The sequence below is a fragment of the Pleurodeles waltl genome, chromosome 3_1, assembly GCF_031143425.1.
Source record: "Pleurodeles waltl isolate 20211129_DDA chromosome 3_1, aPleWal1.hap1.20221129, whole genome shotgun sequence".
Taxonomy (NCBI): Eukaryota; Metazoa; Chordata; class Amphibia; order Caudata; family Salamandridae; genus Pleurodeles; species Pleurodeles waltl.
Genome location: NC_090440.1, coordinates 579815959 through 579835082, shown reverse-complemented (window position 1 = coordinate 579835082; position 19124 = coordinate 579815959). Strand labels below are relative to the sequence as shown.

At 44.3% G+C, this 19124-nt stretch overlaps 1 protein-coding gene across 1 annotated transcript in view; it reads left to right on the top strand.

Moving 5' to 3' along the window:
* Positions 1-19124, top strand: part of PTDSS2 (phosphatidylserine synthase 2) — a 298247-nt gene that overhangs the window by 188268 nt on the left and 90855 nt on the right. Inside the window, exon 10 of the mRNA XM_069223022.1 lies at positions 14313-14458. Within this exon, the coding sequence (XP_069079123.1) occupies positions 14313-14458 (146 nt within the window). The remainder of the gene's footprint in view (positions 1-14312; positions 14459-19124) is intronic.

Here is a 19124-nt window from a genome sequence, read left to right as displayed (position 1 = left end):
TGTATACAAGCCTCTCAAATTCTTTAATGAAAATGTCGCCAGATAGCCCCCTTTGTGCTACAGCAGATGCTTCGGATGTAGCCAGGTCTCCCAATTTGGGGTCAACCTTTATTAAGAAGGAACACCACCATCCAGTCCACAGCGGGCAGTTTGCCTTTCCCAGGTATATGATGTGCTTTGGGCCCACCCAGACAGGACACCTAGAGGTATGAGGGAGCCAGACTGCTTGACCTCCTCAGCCTTGTCTAAGATTTTATTTAGGAATCCTCTGACTTCAAGCAATATATCCTGACAATGCCAATGGGCGCGGTCAGTGCCCTTGTTTGGGTCTCAGTCGTATTTCCCTAGGAACATGGCCATTCAAAAATCACTCTCCAAGGTGAGGGCAACTTTTCCCACCAAGGGTGGACGTGGGCACTCTGCTGGAAGTTGAGCTCTCACCTCCTTTTCTAGGGCCTTACGAAGGTGGCTGGCCATGCAGTTATCCTCCCTCCCTTCCTGTGACCACTTGGTGGAACGTGGAAGCAACAGATCCTTAGGCTTCAACATATCAGAGGCAGGAGACCCAACTTTTTAAGTTATTAATTGAGGTGCCTGGAACGGGCAGCCAGAGAATGGCGCCAAGGCCTAGAAGGACCTGCTTTGTCATTTGAGTCTCCATGAAAGTCATCGTCATCCCTGTTCGGGGTATTTAATGGAGAGGTATTGACCTCAAGGGAAAGCCTTTAAGTCCCAGCCAACTCCCGCCCACCACACTGAGGCAGGAACGCAACAGAAAATACTTCTTTAGTCTCTCAAAGGTATTCAGGTCATCTCCCAAGTCTTGCTTGTGTTTTGCTAGTTGTTGTACCGGAGTAGTGCCCTCCCTACCGGCTAATTGGAGGGGGCTCATTGGCGGGGTTGTTCTAGGCCTAGGTTGAGGTGGCCTGGGTACATATATGACTGTTGCCTCTCAAAAGATTCTGTGGACAAAGCCACCTCCTGCTGTTTGAAGACATCGACTGCCTCACAGAATTAGTCATCCAAGGGAAGAATGGAGACTGACTCTTCCTCCATGTATTCCCCTTCCACCTCCTGCATCATGTTATAAGAGGATCATTTAGCCAAACACCTTGGAGCTGTTGACAGGTTCCCAATACAGTCCTGGAGCAAAACAAGCTAAATTTAGAGTGCCAGCAGGACACAAGGTGGGTCATGCCCTAGGACAACTACACCCCTTATTTCTGTGGTTTCAGGTCTGGCCACTGTACCGGGCACTATGTGTGACGAAGAAATGGGGAAACGGGTAAAAAACAAAGTAAAGACCCAATCGCATCGCTTGTAGGCACTGCTATAAGCAAATTATAAATACATACCCCAGTGGGGCTTACAGGCTGAATGGGGGCAAGGGCCAAGACTACAGGTGGAAGCTGGGACTTGTTAAAACATGTGCCAGCATGCTGACCTCTGAGTGGGGAGACCTGTGCCTATTACTGCCGTCTTTGAGTACCCTCTAGCAGGCAGAGAGCCTTACTCCACTCATGCGGCCCAGTCTGTAATCTCTACCTCACGGAGACCGGAGCTCTGTGAAGTGATCCCGTGGGCGCACTCCTGTAGAGAAAATGTTAAGGGAACATTCATGCAATTGTTATGCACTGAAATAAAAGCCACAAAATAACAATAAATGGCAAAGAGACACTCGTCCGTAGGTTGCTGGAGCAGCAAGGAAAGACGGGGCTTAGAGGAGGACACAGACTGTTATGGGACATTGTGCTCTGTGATTGGTTAAAGGTTTTTCTGTTTCGTTTTCTTGGTGGTTCCTGGGAAAGGTAGTTTATTGAAGTGTTAAAGCTGCTGGAGTTAATGAAGCAGAGAAAGTATGAGCATAATCCTTGCTTCCGGTCCTGACATAGAATTACAAATACGTTTCTCTGTAGATAGCAGCTCACGTGGGTCACCTTAATGCTAAAGGCAAAAGAAGAAGACCTATATCAACCTGCCTGTAACTAAGAATGGTCTGCTTGGATCGGAAATCCTTCCTTCCTTCGTTCACAACAAATTCCTCCCTTCATGTACAGACGGACAATATAAATACAGTGTATTACCTGAAGAACCAGGGAGGGACTCCTTCTTCCGTACTGGGGAATCTTTCATAGATTCACATGCTTGAATCATTCCCCGTCATCAAAGTGGGAGTCCCAAGATATCATAGTAAGCAGCATATATCACTATAATAGGCTGCAAAGGAAATACAAAGTTCAGCTTATTTTCCTATCCATGTCCTTTTTAAAAAGGACCAAAGTTTAACAATGACTAATCAGGCGATAGCACCCTTTAGAACACTCCAAACAGAAGCATCTTCCCTCAGATTCTCCCTGCACGTTGTGTGTGAGGAAGTCGGCCTGAGCTCTTCTCAGTATTTTCCAAATTTGTTAATCTTCAAGCAACTATTTCTCTGTTCCAGTATGTCAGAACTGGTCAGTAGAGGACTCTTCAGACCTTGTGCCACCTGTGGTAAGAAAAGGCTTCATTCGAAAGACCTTACAAGGATTGTATATACTGCCTTCATCCATCCCACAAGGTGAGGGACTGCAAAATATGCAGACCATTTTCTACAAAAACCCTCAAAGACCGTGAGGGAAGACTTTTATCATGGCTACAAAAACTTAAATCTAAGCCTGTTGTGCTTTCTGAAGAAGAGAGTAGTGAGTGTTCCATCTCCTCACAGCCTTTCAGAAAGAGAGAAAAGTCTGGAACCTTCAAAGTCAATATTGCCTACAAAGGTATCTTTGATGACAAAAACATCGTCAACGACACCTACAACACAAAGAAGCCCGACGACAACTCTGCAGTCGCCATCAATCTTGTCGTCGACTACATCTGTTTCTACATCGACGAAGACCACTATGTCGACGACCACACCATCAACAAGAACTGTTGCTTCGATGGTGACAGTAACGTTGACGAAGACTGTACCTACACTGTTGACAAAATCAAAACAAAAAAAAGGTCATCAACACTGCTATTGCCCACACCATCAACCGTGTTGTGACAATTTTGGCATCTCCTTACCAGATGTATCTCTCTTTCACATCACCTCCAGATGTATCTCGGTAATACCCAGTAATTTACTGGATATTCAAGACTGAGTGGATAATGATCAGGGAATGTTTGGCACAGCTCACAGCCACTCTGAATTGCATGTGAAATATCAGGAGGAAGACGAGGAGCAAGATTATTATGAGCCAGTTTATCAATCCCATCAAACTATCACTATATTGTCTTTTCCCTTCCCCCCAACTCTTTCAGTGACCCCATGCAATTTAAATTCTGCCTGTCTGCAGTGGCAGAATGGTAGGTGTCAGCTGCCTGAAACTTAATGGGATTAAGACCAACATACTAGTGATGGAAAATCAGTCCCAACTTTTAGAACCTCTGTGGTGGCTGGATGGTTTGAGTCCACCGTCAGCCCATAAACATGCAGTCAAATAGCTGAGCGTTTGACTAGATGACAAGTTAACTTTTGGTTAGCAGATAAGCACTGGGTCCATGCACTATTTTGGTCTCCTCGGTTGCATGAGTAAATTCCTGTAAAGTCTCCCACCACATACTCAAAATACCATAAGTCAAGCATTAATAACATCAGACCTAGTTTATAGCAGTGCATTATACTTGAGATTGACAAACGCATCCATTAAACAAATATCCTCTCTTTCACATACAGAGGTTGTATGTGAAGATTGGATATGTGGTTATCATGCATGAGGTCTGTGGTTGCCATGCATCTCTAGCAGGCTCCATAACTGTATTAAAATCTCTTCCTGTTATGAGCCTATCCGTTATGGTGCGTAACACAAAGGTATCGGCCAGCAGGGTTGGTGTGGCATAGGCCGAAAGAAGAGTTAAATCTTGTCCCTGCATCTTAACCAATATCTGTACATACGTACCAAAACTATTCAGGTCCCTGCCCACTATCGGGGGGAAGGAGCTATGGAGGAGGACGGCCACACTCTTGGAAATGGAAGGGAATCCAGCATGATACACCCTATCTCAACCATTCCTTCCCAGAAAAGCAGACATTTTCCAAGAGGTGAGCCTGTTGCAAGAAAAATGCCTTTTTTAACCAATTGCATGGCCTCTCTCCTTTTTTTAAGTCAATTATTAAGCTGATTCATAGTCCAGGATAACGCCTTGTACACTGTCAGTGACTCACAAAAAAATAATCCTTAAACAAAAAAACAGCAATAAAGCAATAATGAGAGAAATAAAAACAATATAGATCAAAGTTGGGTGTGAAGAAGCAGTCTCAACAGTAATCCCATTCTTCTACCGTTTACTTGCATTCAGACTTCTTTTTTTTCTCAGATAACAGTTCTGTGTGGTACTGGGCCAATGCAGCTTTTCCATGGCCATCCCCACCCAGCAAAAGGGAGAAGTGTAGCATAGTACTTCTCCATTTTGGATTGCCCGAGTGATGCCTTCATCTCCTTTGTTGTCTACTTCTGCAAACCAGTGGTTTCCTTTCTGTTTTCTTTCCCTCATTTCAGGAGGATGGGGGTCTGCGACAAAGGGCTTTCTCATTTTCAATATACATAGTTCTGCCACCTAGTCAGAGAACTCTTAAGTTAAATGAAAGAAGTAAGTCTTATCTTTATATATAACTGTCAACATGACTGGGAACAAAAGTATGTACTTAACTTTCATTTCTCGCAGATTCTGTTTCACTTCTACAAATGAGTGCTGTTGTTGCTGGACCTGCAGTGTATAGTCAGGGAAGACCATAACTTATGCCGTGCCGCATTGTAGGTTGTTTGTGTTTAGGACTGCCTTCAAGGTTGTGTCTTTGTACACAAATTTAAAACAGTCGCGATCATGGGCCTAGGTGGGGCCCCAGCAAGGCAGCTTTGTGCCAGGGATCTGTGCTTCTTAAGTTATAAAGCAGAATGCACTGGCTCCCATGATTTCAGCCAAGCTGTAACAAACTCCACTGTAGAAGGTCCCTTTGTCCCCATGGGGACACCTACGATCTTAATGTTGTTCCCCCGCCACGATCCTATTTTGTTCCCCACCTACTTTTCCTTAGCATTTTCCACTTGTTTAAACCAAAGTCACAAACCTACAAAATTTGGCCAAAGTGTCTGGATTGAGTCTTCCACCTCTGCAATCCTGCAATCTATGCTGGTTACTCTATTGACTGTGTTCTGAAGTTCCTGCCTGAGAAGGGCCAGTGAAGGCTGAATTTGCTAATCTTTCCTTCTTGTGATGACAAAGCATTCTGTATCGCCTATAGGATGGTGGTTGTAGCATCCAATGACAGGCCCTCCTCCACTAATGTTTGCATGGCTGTCCACATGTGGCCAGGACCACATTAAGCTTTTTGAACCTATCAGTTTTACCCGATGTGGGTTGTGGTGTTTGTTTGACCTTGCCAGTTGCTTCTCTGCAGCCCTAATCCCAATGGCCCTTCTTATGTGGTTCTGAGGATCTGCACCAATACAATGCTGTTAGGAGGGGTGGGGGACCACCGAATCCTGACCCGCATCCTGTACCCGGAGACCTGTGCTGTTCGCTGTGTTTAGGCCAAAAATTATCATGCTTCCACCACAGGATATGGGAAGCCTAAACATATGTCCCTCCAGGCCTTCAGTTCTATAGCCACTCCTGTTCATTTGTCAGCCAAATGGATTAGCTTGTGTTCGATGGCATATGTTGCTGCAGATACACATGTTTGGCACAGTCCGCTGCCTGGTGTTGGGCTCGGAGTATTACAAGTTGTTTTTCTTCGAAGAAGTCTTTTTGGTCACGGGACCGAAGGACTCCTCCCTCTTTGGCTCCATTGCGCATGGGCGTCGACTCCATCTTAGATTGTTTTTTTCCGCTGTCGGGTTCGGACGTATTCCTTTTCGCTCCGTGTTTCGGTTCGGAAAGTTAGTCAGAATCTCGGAAGAAAGCGTCGGTATTGTTCCGTTCGGTATCGGGATAGTTAGGTACATCGACACCGATCATCGGAAGACTTTGGGGCAGTTTCGATCCCCCATCGGGGCCTGGTCGGCCCGACCGCGTGCGACATCGAAGCCGATGGAACGGACCCCGTTTCGTTTCTGCCCAAAATGTCACAGTAAGTATCCTTATACAGATCAGCACTTGGTCTGTAACTTGTGCTTGTCCCCCGAGCACAAGGAGGATACCTGTGAAGCCTGTCGAGCCTTCCGGTCCAGAAAAACACTCCGGGACCGAAGAGCCAGGCGTCACCAAATGGCGTCCACGTCGACAAAACAACGTTTCGACGACGAAGAGGAAACATTCTCGGTTCCGGAATCAGAATCCGGAGACTCCGACGTCGAACAACAGCAACAAACTGTGAGTAAGACGTCGAAAAGTAAATCCATCGACAAACCGAAAGCCCAGGGGACGCCACTGCCAACAGGCCATGGCTCGACCCATAAATCAGGCGACCCGTCGAAGGGGCCGAAAAAGGGCACGCCCATAGCGAAGACACCCGACTCCGGTCGAGGGACCGCTATGGAGCAACCTCGGAGCCGAGAAAGCGGCTCCGAGAGACAAAAACAAGATACCGGCACCGAAAAACATCGGCACCGAGAATCCATGCCGAAAGGAACAAAAATTCTGTCGGTGCCGAAACCGAAAAAAGATTCTCTCTCGGCGCCGAAAAATACCACACCTTCATCCTACTCAGAGGAACAAGGACTAAGTGGCCAAATGCACAAATTTGGACAAGAGCTCCAAAGTGTAGAATCGGACTACACACAAAAGAGACTGTGCATCCAGCAAGATACAGGGAAGATATCAACCCTTCCCCCAATCATGAGGAAAAGAAGGATCGGACTTCCAAAGGATGACACACAACCACAAGCCAAAGTGGTTAAAAAAGTCACGCCTCCGCCCTCTCCTCCACAGGCATCGCCGGCACAAACACCGCCACAAATGCACTCACCAGCGCAAACTACCATAAGTCATAACGATCAGGATCAAGACGCTTGGGACCTGTATGACACCCCAGTGCCGGACAATGATCCCGAGTCATACCCCACAAAGCCGTCACCGCCAGAGGACAGTACCTCATACTCGCAACTGGTGGCTAGGGCTGCAGACTTCCACAATGTCCAACTGCATTCCGATCCTATAGAGGATGATTTCTTGTTTAACACCCTCTCGGCTACACATAGCCAATATCAATGTCTCCCAATGCTACCAGGGATGTTACGGCACGCAAAACAAATTTTTGAGGAGCCCGTAAAATCAAGAGCCATCACCCCAAGGGTGGATAAGAAATACAAACCACCACCCACAGACCCAGTGTTTATTACTTCGCAGTTACCACCCGACTCTGTGGTAGTAGGGGCAGCTCGCAAAAGAGCAAATTCACATACATCTGGCGACGCCCCACCTCCGGACAAAGAAAGCCGAAAATTTGACGCGGCAGGGAAAAGAGTGGCGTCACAGGCAGCCAACCAGTGGCGCATCGCAAATTCACAAGCGCTGCTGGCCAGATATGACCGCGCACACTGGGACGAGATGCAACTTCTCGTAGACCATCTTCCCCAGGAATACCAAAAAAGGGCGCAGCAAATAGTGGAAGAGGGACAAACGATCTCAAACAATCAAATCCGCTCTTCACTAGACGCAGCCGATACTGCAGCAAGAACAGTCAACACTGCTGTCACCATAAGGAGACACGCTTGGCTACGCACTTCAGGCTTCAAACCTGAAATCCAGCAGGCTGTCCTTAATATGCCCTTCAACGAGAAACAACTGTTTGGCTCGGAAGTGGATACAGCCATTGAAAAACTTAAAAAGGACACAGACACGGCCAAAGCCATGGGCGCACTCTACTCCCCGCAGAGCAGAGGCTCTTTCAGAAAAACTCCATTTAGAGGGGGGTTTCGTGGCCAACCCACAGACACCACCAGCCAACAATCAAGAACCACACCATATCAGGGTTCCTTCCAAAGGGGAGGTTTCAGGGGATATCGAGGGGGTCAATTCCCAAGGAGTAGGGGAAGATTCCAGACTCCAAAAACACCTCCACCTAAACAGTGCCTTTCAAGTCACGCAACCCCTTCACTCAACACCAGTGGGGGGAAGACTAAGCCAATTCTACCAATCTTGGCAACAGATTACAACAGACAATTGGGTATTAGCAATAATCCAACATGGCTATTGCATAGAATTCCACAACTTCCCACCGAACATCCCCCCCAAAACACGCAAAATGTCACAACATCATTTAGAACTTTTAGGACTAGAAGTTCAAGCACTACTGCAAAAGGATGCAATAGAATTAGTACCAGTACAACAAAAAAACACAGGAGTTTACTCCCTGTACTTTCTAATTCCAAAAAGAGACGAAACATTGAGACCAATATTAGATCTCAGGACACTAAATACCTACATCATATCGGACCATTTTCACATGGTCACACTACAAGACATCATTCCACTGCTCAAACAGAAAGATTACATGACCACATTAGACCTAAAGGATGCGTACTTTCATATACCAATACACCCTTCTCACAGAAAGTACCTACGGTTTGTATTCAAAGGAATACATTACCAATTCAAGGTGTTGCCATTCGGAATAACAACTGCACCAAGAGTGTTCACAAAATGTCTAGCAGTAGTAGCAGCACACATCAGGAGACAACAGATACATGTGTTCCCTTACCTAGACGACTGGCTAATCAAAACCAACACAGTAAAAAAATGCGCAAACGACACCACCTTTGTCATACAAACCCTTCACAAACTGGGGTTTTCCATCAACTACACAAAATCACACCTAGAACCGTGTCAAACACAACAATATCTAGGAGCAACCATCAACACATCAAAAGGAATTGCCACTCCAAGTCCACAAAGAGTGCAGGCATTCCACAAGCTAATAAGTGCTATGTTTCCAAACCAAAAGATACAAGCAAAATTTGCGCTAAAACTTCTAGGCATGATGTCATCATGCATAGCCATTGTCCCAAACGCAAGACTACACATGCGACCCTTACAACAGTGTCTAGCATCACAATGGTCACAGGCACAGGGTCAACTTCAAAATCTGGTGTTGGTAAACCGCCAAACATACCTCTCGCTTCTATGGTGGTACAGCAAAAATTTAAACAAAGGGCGGACATTTCAGGACCCAGTGCCTCAATACGTTATAACAACAGATGCTTCCATGACAGGGTGGGGAGCACACCTCAATCACCACAGCATTCAAGGCCAATGGGATATACACGAAACAAAATTTCATATCAATTACCTAGAACTGTTGGCAGTATTTCTAGCGTTAAAAGCCTTCCAACCCATAATAACACACAAATACATTCTTGTCAAAACAGACAACATGACAACAATGTATTATCTAAACAAACAAGGAGGAACACACTCAACACAATTGTGCCTCCTAACACAAAAAATTTGGCAGTGGGCGATTCACAACAACATTCGCCTAATAGCACAATTTATTCCAGGAATACAAAACCAACTAGCAGACAACCTTTCGCGAGACCACCAACAAGTCCACGAATGGGAAATTCACCCCCAAGTTCTGAACAAGTACTTTCAAATTTGGGGAACACCCCAGATAGATTTGTTCGCAACAAGAGAAAACTCAAAATGCCAAAACTTCGCATCCAGGTACCCACACCGCGAATCACAAGGCAATGCTCTATGGATGAATTGGTCAGGGATATTTGCGTACGCTTTTCCCCCTCTCCTTCCATATCTAGTAAACAAGTTAAGTCAAAACCAACTCAAACTCATACTGATAGCACCCACATGGGCAAGACAACCTTGGTATACAACTCTACTAGACCTTTCACTAGTACCGCATGTCAAACTACCCAACAGGCCAGATCTGTTAACACAACACAAACAACAGATCAGACATCCAAACCCAGCATCATTGAATCTGGCAATTTGGCTCCTGAAATCCTAGAATTCGGACACTTGGACCTCACACAAGAATGCATGGAGGTCATAAAACAAGCTAGAAAACCTTCCACTAGACACTGCTATGCATCTAAGTGGAAAAGATTTGTTTACTACTGCCATGCCAATCAAATACAACCAGTACATGCCTCTACTAAAGACATAGTAGGATACTTACTACATTTGCAAAAAGCAAATCTCGCTTTTTCATCTATAAAAATACACCTCGCAGCTATATCTGCTTACCTACAAACTACTCATTCATCCTCTCTATTTAGAATACCAGTTATTAAAGCATTCATGGAAGGGCTAAAAAGAATTATACCACCAAGAACACCACCAGTTCCTTCATGGAATCTTAACATCGTCTTAACAAGACTCATGGGTCCCCCTTTCGAACCCATGCATTCCTGTGAAATGCAATATCTAACCTGGAAGGTCGCATTTCTCATTGCAATCACATCCCTCAGAAGAGTAAGTGAAATACAGGCATTTACCATACAAGAACCATTTATTCAAATACACAACAATAAAATAGTTCTAAGAACAAATCCAAAATTTCTGCCAAAAGTAATCTCACCATTCCATTTAAATCAAACAGTAGAATTACCAGTGTTCTTCCCACAACCAAATTCTGTGGCTGAAAGGGCACTTCATACATTAGACATCAAAAGAGCACTAATGTATTACATTGACAGAACAAAGCTAATCAGGAAAACAAAACAACTGTTCATAGCTTTTCAAAAACCACACATAGGAAATCCAATCTCTAAACAAGGCATTGCTAGATGGATAGTCAGATGCATTCAAACATGCTATCTTAAAGCCAAAAGAGAATTGCCTATTACACCAAAGGCACACTCAACCAGAAAGAAAGGTGCTACAATGGCCTTTCTAGGAAACATTCCTATGAGCGAAATATGTAAGGCTGCAACCTGGTCTACGCCTCATACGTTTACTAAACACTACTGTGTAGACGTACTAAATGCACAACAAGCTACAGTGGGCCAAGCTGTACTAAGAACATTATTCCAAACTACTTCAACTCCTACAGGCTAAACCACCGCTTTTAGGGGAGGTAACTGCTTTATAGTCTATGCCAAACATGTGTATCTGCAGCAACATATGCCATCGAACTGAAAATGTCACTTACCCAGTGTACATCTGTTCGTGGCATTAGTCGCTGCAGATTCACATGTACCCTCCCACCTCCCCGGGAAGCCTGTAGCCGTTTAGAAGTAGATCATAAACCTTAAACATTTGAACATTTGTAAAAAATTATTAGAAACTCTTATCATACATACATATTCACTCCATTTCATGGGCACTATTTATACCAAACAACTCCATCCTCACCCTCTGCGGGGAAAACAATCTAAGATGGAGTCGACGCCCATGCGCAATGGAGCCAAAGAGGGAGGAGTCCTTCGGTCCCGTGACCAAAAAGACTTCTTCGAAGAAAAACAACTTGTAATACTCCGAGCCCAACACCAGGCAGCGGACTGTGCCAAACATGTGAATCTGCAGCGACTAATGCCACGAACAGATGTACACTGGGTAAGTGACATTTTCATTATTACAGCGCACTCCTGGGGACTCCAATTTCTAGGTCATTGGTTCTCATGTGGGGCCACAACTCGACCTTTAACTCTGCTGTTGCCCCCAGTGCTCTCCTGAAGATTCCCCACAGGTTCGGACAAATGTGTGCAGCACCCCTTATCGATTTTCTCATGTCCTGAGGGCACTGGGGTGAGGCGCCACACCTTCTCACTCTTGGGCATCCCACGGGGCTGCCAGGATATGGGGGTGATGGGGGATGTTGCAGCACTCTGCTTCCAATCTGCAGACCACACAGCTCAGAGTGGGGGCCCCCCATGTACTGGGCATCTGGGACCTAATGCAGTACGCCTTTCTGCTAGGTTCTCGGTGCACACAGACAGACTTGATTCCTCATGGCCTTCACTCTGATGGGGAGTCTCAATCGCAACACTGCCATCACTGCCGATCTTTACGTGCGCTTATCAACAGGGAGGCCCGCAGCCTCATCTACTGGTGTGCATTTTTTTTTATCTGTGCCCTGATGATTGTGAATTGCTGGGGTTTTGCTGCAGTGCATAGCAATAAGCGTCCACCATCTTCAGCTGCTTGGATACGCTTCCCCCTTGTCTCTTTTTACAAACGTAACACTGATTCATGATGTGATTGCAGAGATAATTTAAGTTAGTAATAAAGCACGCAGTTGAGACTGAAGCCACCAATTTCTTTTAGGTGCAGAACAGTTGCAGGGTGGGCAATGGGCTGTTCTGCCTTGGTTCATGCTGCTTTGTGGTCTTTCCAGAGCTCAACCTTTTTAGTTTAAGAAGACAGAGCTCATCACTGAACAGGCCATTTTTTTACTGCTGCTGTTTTTCATCTTTTTCAGCTTTTGTACCAAAGGGGGACCGAATGATCAGTCACTGTGAATTGCTTTTCTGGTGGAGTATAATTTCACTTTAGGGAAGATGGTGGGGCGTCTTTTATGGTCAAGAAAGTCTGGGCAATAAAGCCACAGTGAACCTTAATCCAGGTTTTTGTGGCAGTAGTTTGAATTCAGATAGCTACTTTGGTTTAGGAGTAAGTGTTGCCCAATAATTGAAGATGCTTCCTTTCAGAACTATTTTTAACTCCTGATGCGTGTTGTGTTCCTAATTACTTGCTGGAAGTTCACATTTTTTATGTTCTCTAGGATGCCCAGATTGCAAGCATTAGACAGATCATTGTTTCCATAGGTTTGGTTTGTCCAGCATGAAAACCACCTTTTACAGTTTTGTTGCTCAAGCTTGAGGATGATTCTTGGTAATCCACTTCTCCTTTAAAAAAAGAAAAAAAAAAATACCCAAGAACTAAAGGACTGTTTATTTGTTTTATCAGGTGTTATGCAGTTGATTAATATATCAGGTCCTTGCTTTTCATTACTTAGAAAAATATCCACCTATATAAATCCCACTTGTCTGCCTCTTATCTTGGTTTCTGAAGAGAATGTTTAAGTTAGCCAGGATGAAATCTGCCATTGTTAATGCTACCTATACTTATTTACGTACCAGGATACTCTTGTGCAGCACCAGGATACCCGTGTGGGTGATAGTGTGCTTTACAAATACACATAACATAACACAGAAATTTTTTACATCCCCTTCACTAATATATGTTCAGGCTATACCACTTGAGGAGAAACATTACAAGAGAGCAGCTGCAAGAGATGCTGTTTATACAAAATATTTTTTTTTATTTATGCTTGCAAAGGCTGGAGTAAACAATTTCAACTACATAATATATTCTTAGTCTCAAATGTACTGATGCACAGTACTTTAGGAAAGAAGGCAAGAGCTAAAAAAATGCAGTTACGAAGATTCAGTCTCAAAGGTGACCATGTATCAAATTAAGAATGAAAGCCTTTTATTTGAAATAGACATCCCATCTAACTGGCACTTCTGCAGCTGTTGAGGTTCTAATTTGTGAGTGGTATGTTCCAGTCATCAGCAATTAAAGATTAGGATTAATGTTTCCACAAGAGTGAAAGATCTCCTCAAAACAGTTAATATTGAAGTGGATTCTATATTACATTATAAAGTGCTAGCAGAAGGCATCACGTTTCCCAATGTAATCACAAGCTCAGTCCTCAAGGAGGAAAAGCTGATTTTGGGGAATGTTTCTAGACTAGAGGTTTACAGAGCCACCACCTCTAAATCAGCCGAACTTTTTTCTAAGCATTACTGCATGCAGGTATGTTAGCTTTGGATTTCCACCAAAAAATATCAGTCCAAGGACACCATTAAATCTGATGTGCAGTTATGAAGCGAATGAATAATGATTTCCTTTGGCACAATTACAGTTCCCAAAAACCACATCACTTCTTGATATTGCAAGTTGTGCAACAGTTCATTAGTGCTTGGTAAGCCTATCTAACCTTCTGTACAATTAATGGAGACCGACAAAAATGTATATGTCCTCTTTACACCAACACTCGCCAGATACCACAATGTCCTGCCGCTTCTTTAGTGGATGATTCTTCATTGTCCCTAGGATTTTTTTTTAATTTTATTTAATTGTTTACAGTCAAAATTTGGTAAATGACTAATTCCTCAAAATTTACAATCTGTTTATGCGAGTCTGTCTGGATAGAGGATTACATAACCCCTAAAACAATGATAACATTTTGAGAGTAACTGGTCCCTTCCCACAAAAAGCCATTCTTCCTCGCCTGTGGCTTTAAGCATGAGTGGGCTGGAGGGTAGATAGTGGTGAGTGGATGTATGGATCTGGTTTCATTCTCTTTTGGGCAATTTCAGTATTTTAGACGTGTATTATGTGTATAATGCTAAATCAAAACCTTTTGTGTTTTTTAGTTTTTGTTAGCAGAGATGAACACGTTTTACCTAAAGTTCGTTCTTTGGATGCCTCCTGAACACTATCTTGTACTCTTGCGTCTTGTCTTTTTTGTCAATGTTGGAGGGGTGGCTATGCGAGAGATATACGACTTCATGGATGATCCGTAAGTAAAATGTTTATTATACTTTTATTAATTAACACTTTAGAACTGTGTTTACGTACTGTCCCTAATATAGAGAGGTTACTTAACTAGTAACTTTGTTATATGATTCTATATTCCCATTGAGGGCTTATGGAGACATCATTAACCACGGGGATCAAGGTTTGTAAATATCACCAGACTGTCTCACATTACTCAATTTGGAATTTTTATTTTACATGGTTGTCTTGAAAATGATGTTTTTTCGAACATGTAATGGTTTATAAAAATATATCTGAAATACTGGGCTTTACTGTCGCCTGCAGTAAAAAGTAGAGGACAACACTTATTTACATAGCAGTTTTAAAACAACTATTCTCTGCAAGTTGCAGCTAACAAAGGGTACTGATTGGAATTATAACTTCTAATAGCTACATCGAATGGCAGATTATGCACCTTTTGAATTCCCCCCCAGGTGCAACACTGGATGTGAAACTGTAATTGCTTCCATGTGCAGACAAGGTACACCATCAGACACCACAGTGACACTGAAGTCCAACCAAGAGTGATCTCTAGATGCCACACCTGCGCACCGTCCGATCCTTTCTTTCCACACCTTTACACGCAGATTAGAAACTGTGCTCCAAATCTTTTTTTCTCAGTGTTTTACTGATTCTAGAATCGTTCTCTTCACAATGGCTTGCTTGCTCCCCTGCCATCCAAACTGTGTCGTGAATGCAGATGCCAATCATGGATCTGCACTTGGTTTACTTGTGGTGTTTGGGATGTAAGAATGACTCAGTGCTGTGATGAATTCTCCTTGACGAACTCTAAAGCCATGATGGAGGTAAAACATTACTTCTCTGAGCACAAGAAATGGGGTGGACCATGTTTTAGGTCATGGACTAACACCTGCTCCAAGTTGTGAGGCAGCTCTTGTTCCAGATCAAAGTTGTGATCTGGTAATTTGAAGCCTAAGGGCAATTAACCCACCACACACAACTCTCCCATACATCCATCACATTCTGGGGAGAAGTCATGTGTTTGGTATCCCCAAGGACTCGATTCCGTCCCCCTTTTCCATCTCAGAATACATTCTCGGGCAGTTCCTGGCATGTCCATAGTTTCTTTGGACTGCCATCAGCCCACTGCAAGTAGAGGTCCTCAAAGAGATCATGCTGCTACTTTTCCCAAAGCGGAATCCCTTTAGAGCACCTTCGGGCCCAACAGACCTGGACAGGCCCCCTGTGGAGTAATTTCCACTTGCAGGTCATGCATAATAAATTATATATGTACAATACCAAAGATGTAATTGAACCGTATGTACATAACATGAAGTTATATATATTTATGAAGACAGACATATCATAATATCATCTATAATATAGTAAATCATTCAAATATAACAGCAGCTCCATCTTTTCATCTTCATGCATTGTAACATACACACTTTCATACTAATATAACACAACACCATAGAAACAATAAAACCATGGGTCATGCACACCCCAATCTCATAGTGCCTATATAGTTCTCATATGTTATTCAGTACTTTTGGTTGGCTTCCAATGGGTTTACAAGGGAAGTCGACTCTTGTCTCTGTGGCCACTTTATTTTGGCTGCCATCTGCCTCGGGACCAAATCGTCACTTGTCAATTTATCAAACAATAGAGCTGATAGGGCTAAACAAGACTTTATAAAGATATTTCCATCAGCATTGACCATGGATGTAATAAAATGGTGCCAAGCATTTATGAATGTCCGGTCTTTTTAAGCTGATACTAATCACATTTTAACAAAAAAAATCTACTACTTACATCCACCTTGATCCTGCCTGCCATTCCTGAGGAATTAAGAAATGTTTTTGCTCAAACCGCATAAGTTGGACAGGTCATGGCCAAGTATGTGCAGCGAGCCGGTCTAGATACTATTGACTACATAGATCATACCATTGGCACTAGTCTGGCCATTAGGCCTCATGCCTGATAGGTGCCTCAGGTTTTTCTGGGGTTATGCATGTGTCCCTTGTGGGTATGCCATGTCATAGCTCCAGATTTTAGGAGACAAAGCGGATTCTGCACTGGATCACTTCAAAGACAGCAGGGCTACGGCAGCTCTTTAGATTTGCTCTTACCAGTCCATTAATTTCATCAGCAATGCCAAACATTCAGCGGATACTCACAGGGTCTCACGTACCACTAAAAGCAACCCATACAAATATGAGGACATGATTGAAGAGGATCTAGACACAAGCAAGAACAGGTAAAGGGCACAATTTGGTTTCCAGCATTGAATCTTTTATTTATCCACATCTTTGAATCATTCCCTGTCGTCATGTTGGGAATTCCTGGTAACTTTAAATAGCAGTGTTACAATGGTCATAGGCCACAATAACAGTGTTTGTTTAGTAGCACATCTACTGCATTTGACTCAATCCGAACACACCTAGATGTTAACATAACTCTTATTTCTTTTCCAGGGGATTCCTCATCAATAGTCATAAACATTGAATATTCCCGCCCTTGTCCGGGGACCCCGGAGCATATATAAAATACACATATATAAAGTATGAAATAGGCACGAAAAATATATATATCATTTTTAGTAGGCAAATTTTCATACTAAACTCATATATACATGTGTAAAACAGCAATGCAGACTATAATCATAAACAGGCTAAAATGCTTTATTTCTATGGAGTTTTTTTTTTTTTAAATTGTTCTCAAAATTACAATAAGAGAAACATTTCTACCAAAACCACACCACTGAGCCTAGGGAAATCAGCAGTAGTCATCAGAGAAAAAAGATAAAAAACTACATTGAAAAACACTAGAGCCTTCTTAGCCAATAGGCTGCATGCAGGTTAACACAGGAGAACCATAAAAACGTTGGCACCGTGCCTTTAAGACCCTGAGCACCTCCAGTATCCCACCATGCCTCAGGGGTGAAGGAGAGGTGACAGTTGGTTCACAGTTAGGTCAGTTCTTTTTTCCGGCTTCTTCTGAGAGGATCCTGGAGCATTGAGCTCTCAGTTTTTCTTAGAAAAATACTTTAGAAAAGCGTTTTTTCCTACTTTACTCGACATCTATCATCATTGTCTGAGTCTGGAAGTTTTTTCCTGACTGAAAAATGCCTTCACTTTTTGTGAAATGCCCTTCCTGTGGGAAGAAGAAGGCCCAGTCAGATCCACACACTCTCTGCATTGTGTGCTTGCCTCAGAGTCACTGCCCTGACACTTGCAAACACTGCAAGAACATGTCAAAGAGGACTCTGAAGGACAGGGAAAAGATCAGGCTTCATGGGCTTCACGAGAGGCAGAAAACATCATCCTCTTCGCTTCACAGGCAGCCAACAAGCCACTCTCAGGAGAGACAGGCTAGATCGACATCAGCAGGTAGGAAGATACCTGTTTGTTCCCCGTCGACATCGTCGCTGCCACCATCTCACCGACCGACGTCAAAGGATACGGCGTCGAGAGAACATGGCCACCGCAGGGGCATATCTCCGTCGACGGCAACCCACCGATTGACGTCGAGCCATCACCGGCGTGCACATTCGCCACCGAGGGCCTTGTTCCCCTCGACGTCCAGAAAGGCGACGTCGAGGCACATGACGGTGAGCAGGTCGCGGTCCAGAGATCGCCGTTCGACGTCAAGACACTCAACGTCGAGGCAGGAACAACCGGTGGCGCTCCCTTCGACGTCATTACGGCTGTCGACGTCGACGCAGGTTTTACCTGTCTTGCAGGGAGCAGAGCATTGGCTTCCGCCAGCAGATAAGACCACTCCATCTCCAGTGGTTTCCATAAGAAGTGGTTCATCTCGGTTGAGAGCGGCATCGTCGGGGCATGTCTCACCCATCAATTTGTCACCAAGATGGTTGGAGAGCCTTAATAGACCAACGGCCTCCCCGGACTCGCAGTATTCAAGGATGTACTCTCCTACTGCCTCTCTCCCGAGAACACCATCACCGACAACGCGGGCAGGACGGGCTAGTTCTGCTTCTCGCCAGCTGACCACGAGGCCTGGGCGCTTTGCTACAGCATCTCGCAGCAGGTCACATTCCCAGCGACGATCTAGGTCACGATCAAGACACAGAAGGTCGCCTTCTTGGTCATCGTCAGGGTCATCCGTCAGACGTTACTCCCGCACCTTAACAGATTCTCCACCAGCTAGGGTTTCACCGGTGGACGACATCACTACTTTTAATGAGGTGCTTGTCAGGGGAGCACAGAAGCTAAATATAGAGGTTCCAGAACCATCAACCTCCTCATCCGTCATTTTTGAGACTCTACAGCATAGAGCGGTTTCGAAAAAGCTACTGCCGCTAGTGCCTGGTCTGTTGCAACCAACCATGGACACCTTTTTAGCGCCAGCCACCCTCAAATCGGCTCCTGCTAGGATTTTGAAAAAATATAAAGCGCCTGAACAAGACCCTTTATTTCTCAGAACGGATCCACCGCCGGACTCAGTCATATTGACCGCAGCCTGAAAAACTCACTTCGTAGCATCATCCTCCACGGTTCCACCGGACAAGGAGAGCAGACATCTAAACTCTCTGGGGAGAAAAATGTGCAGCACGACGGCATCTATGATGAAGGTCTCCAGCGCGTCTGCACTCCTAGGCAGATATGACCGTTCACTGTGGGACTCTCTGAACAGGTTCACAGAAACGTTACCTAGAGAGGACA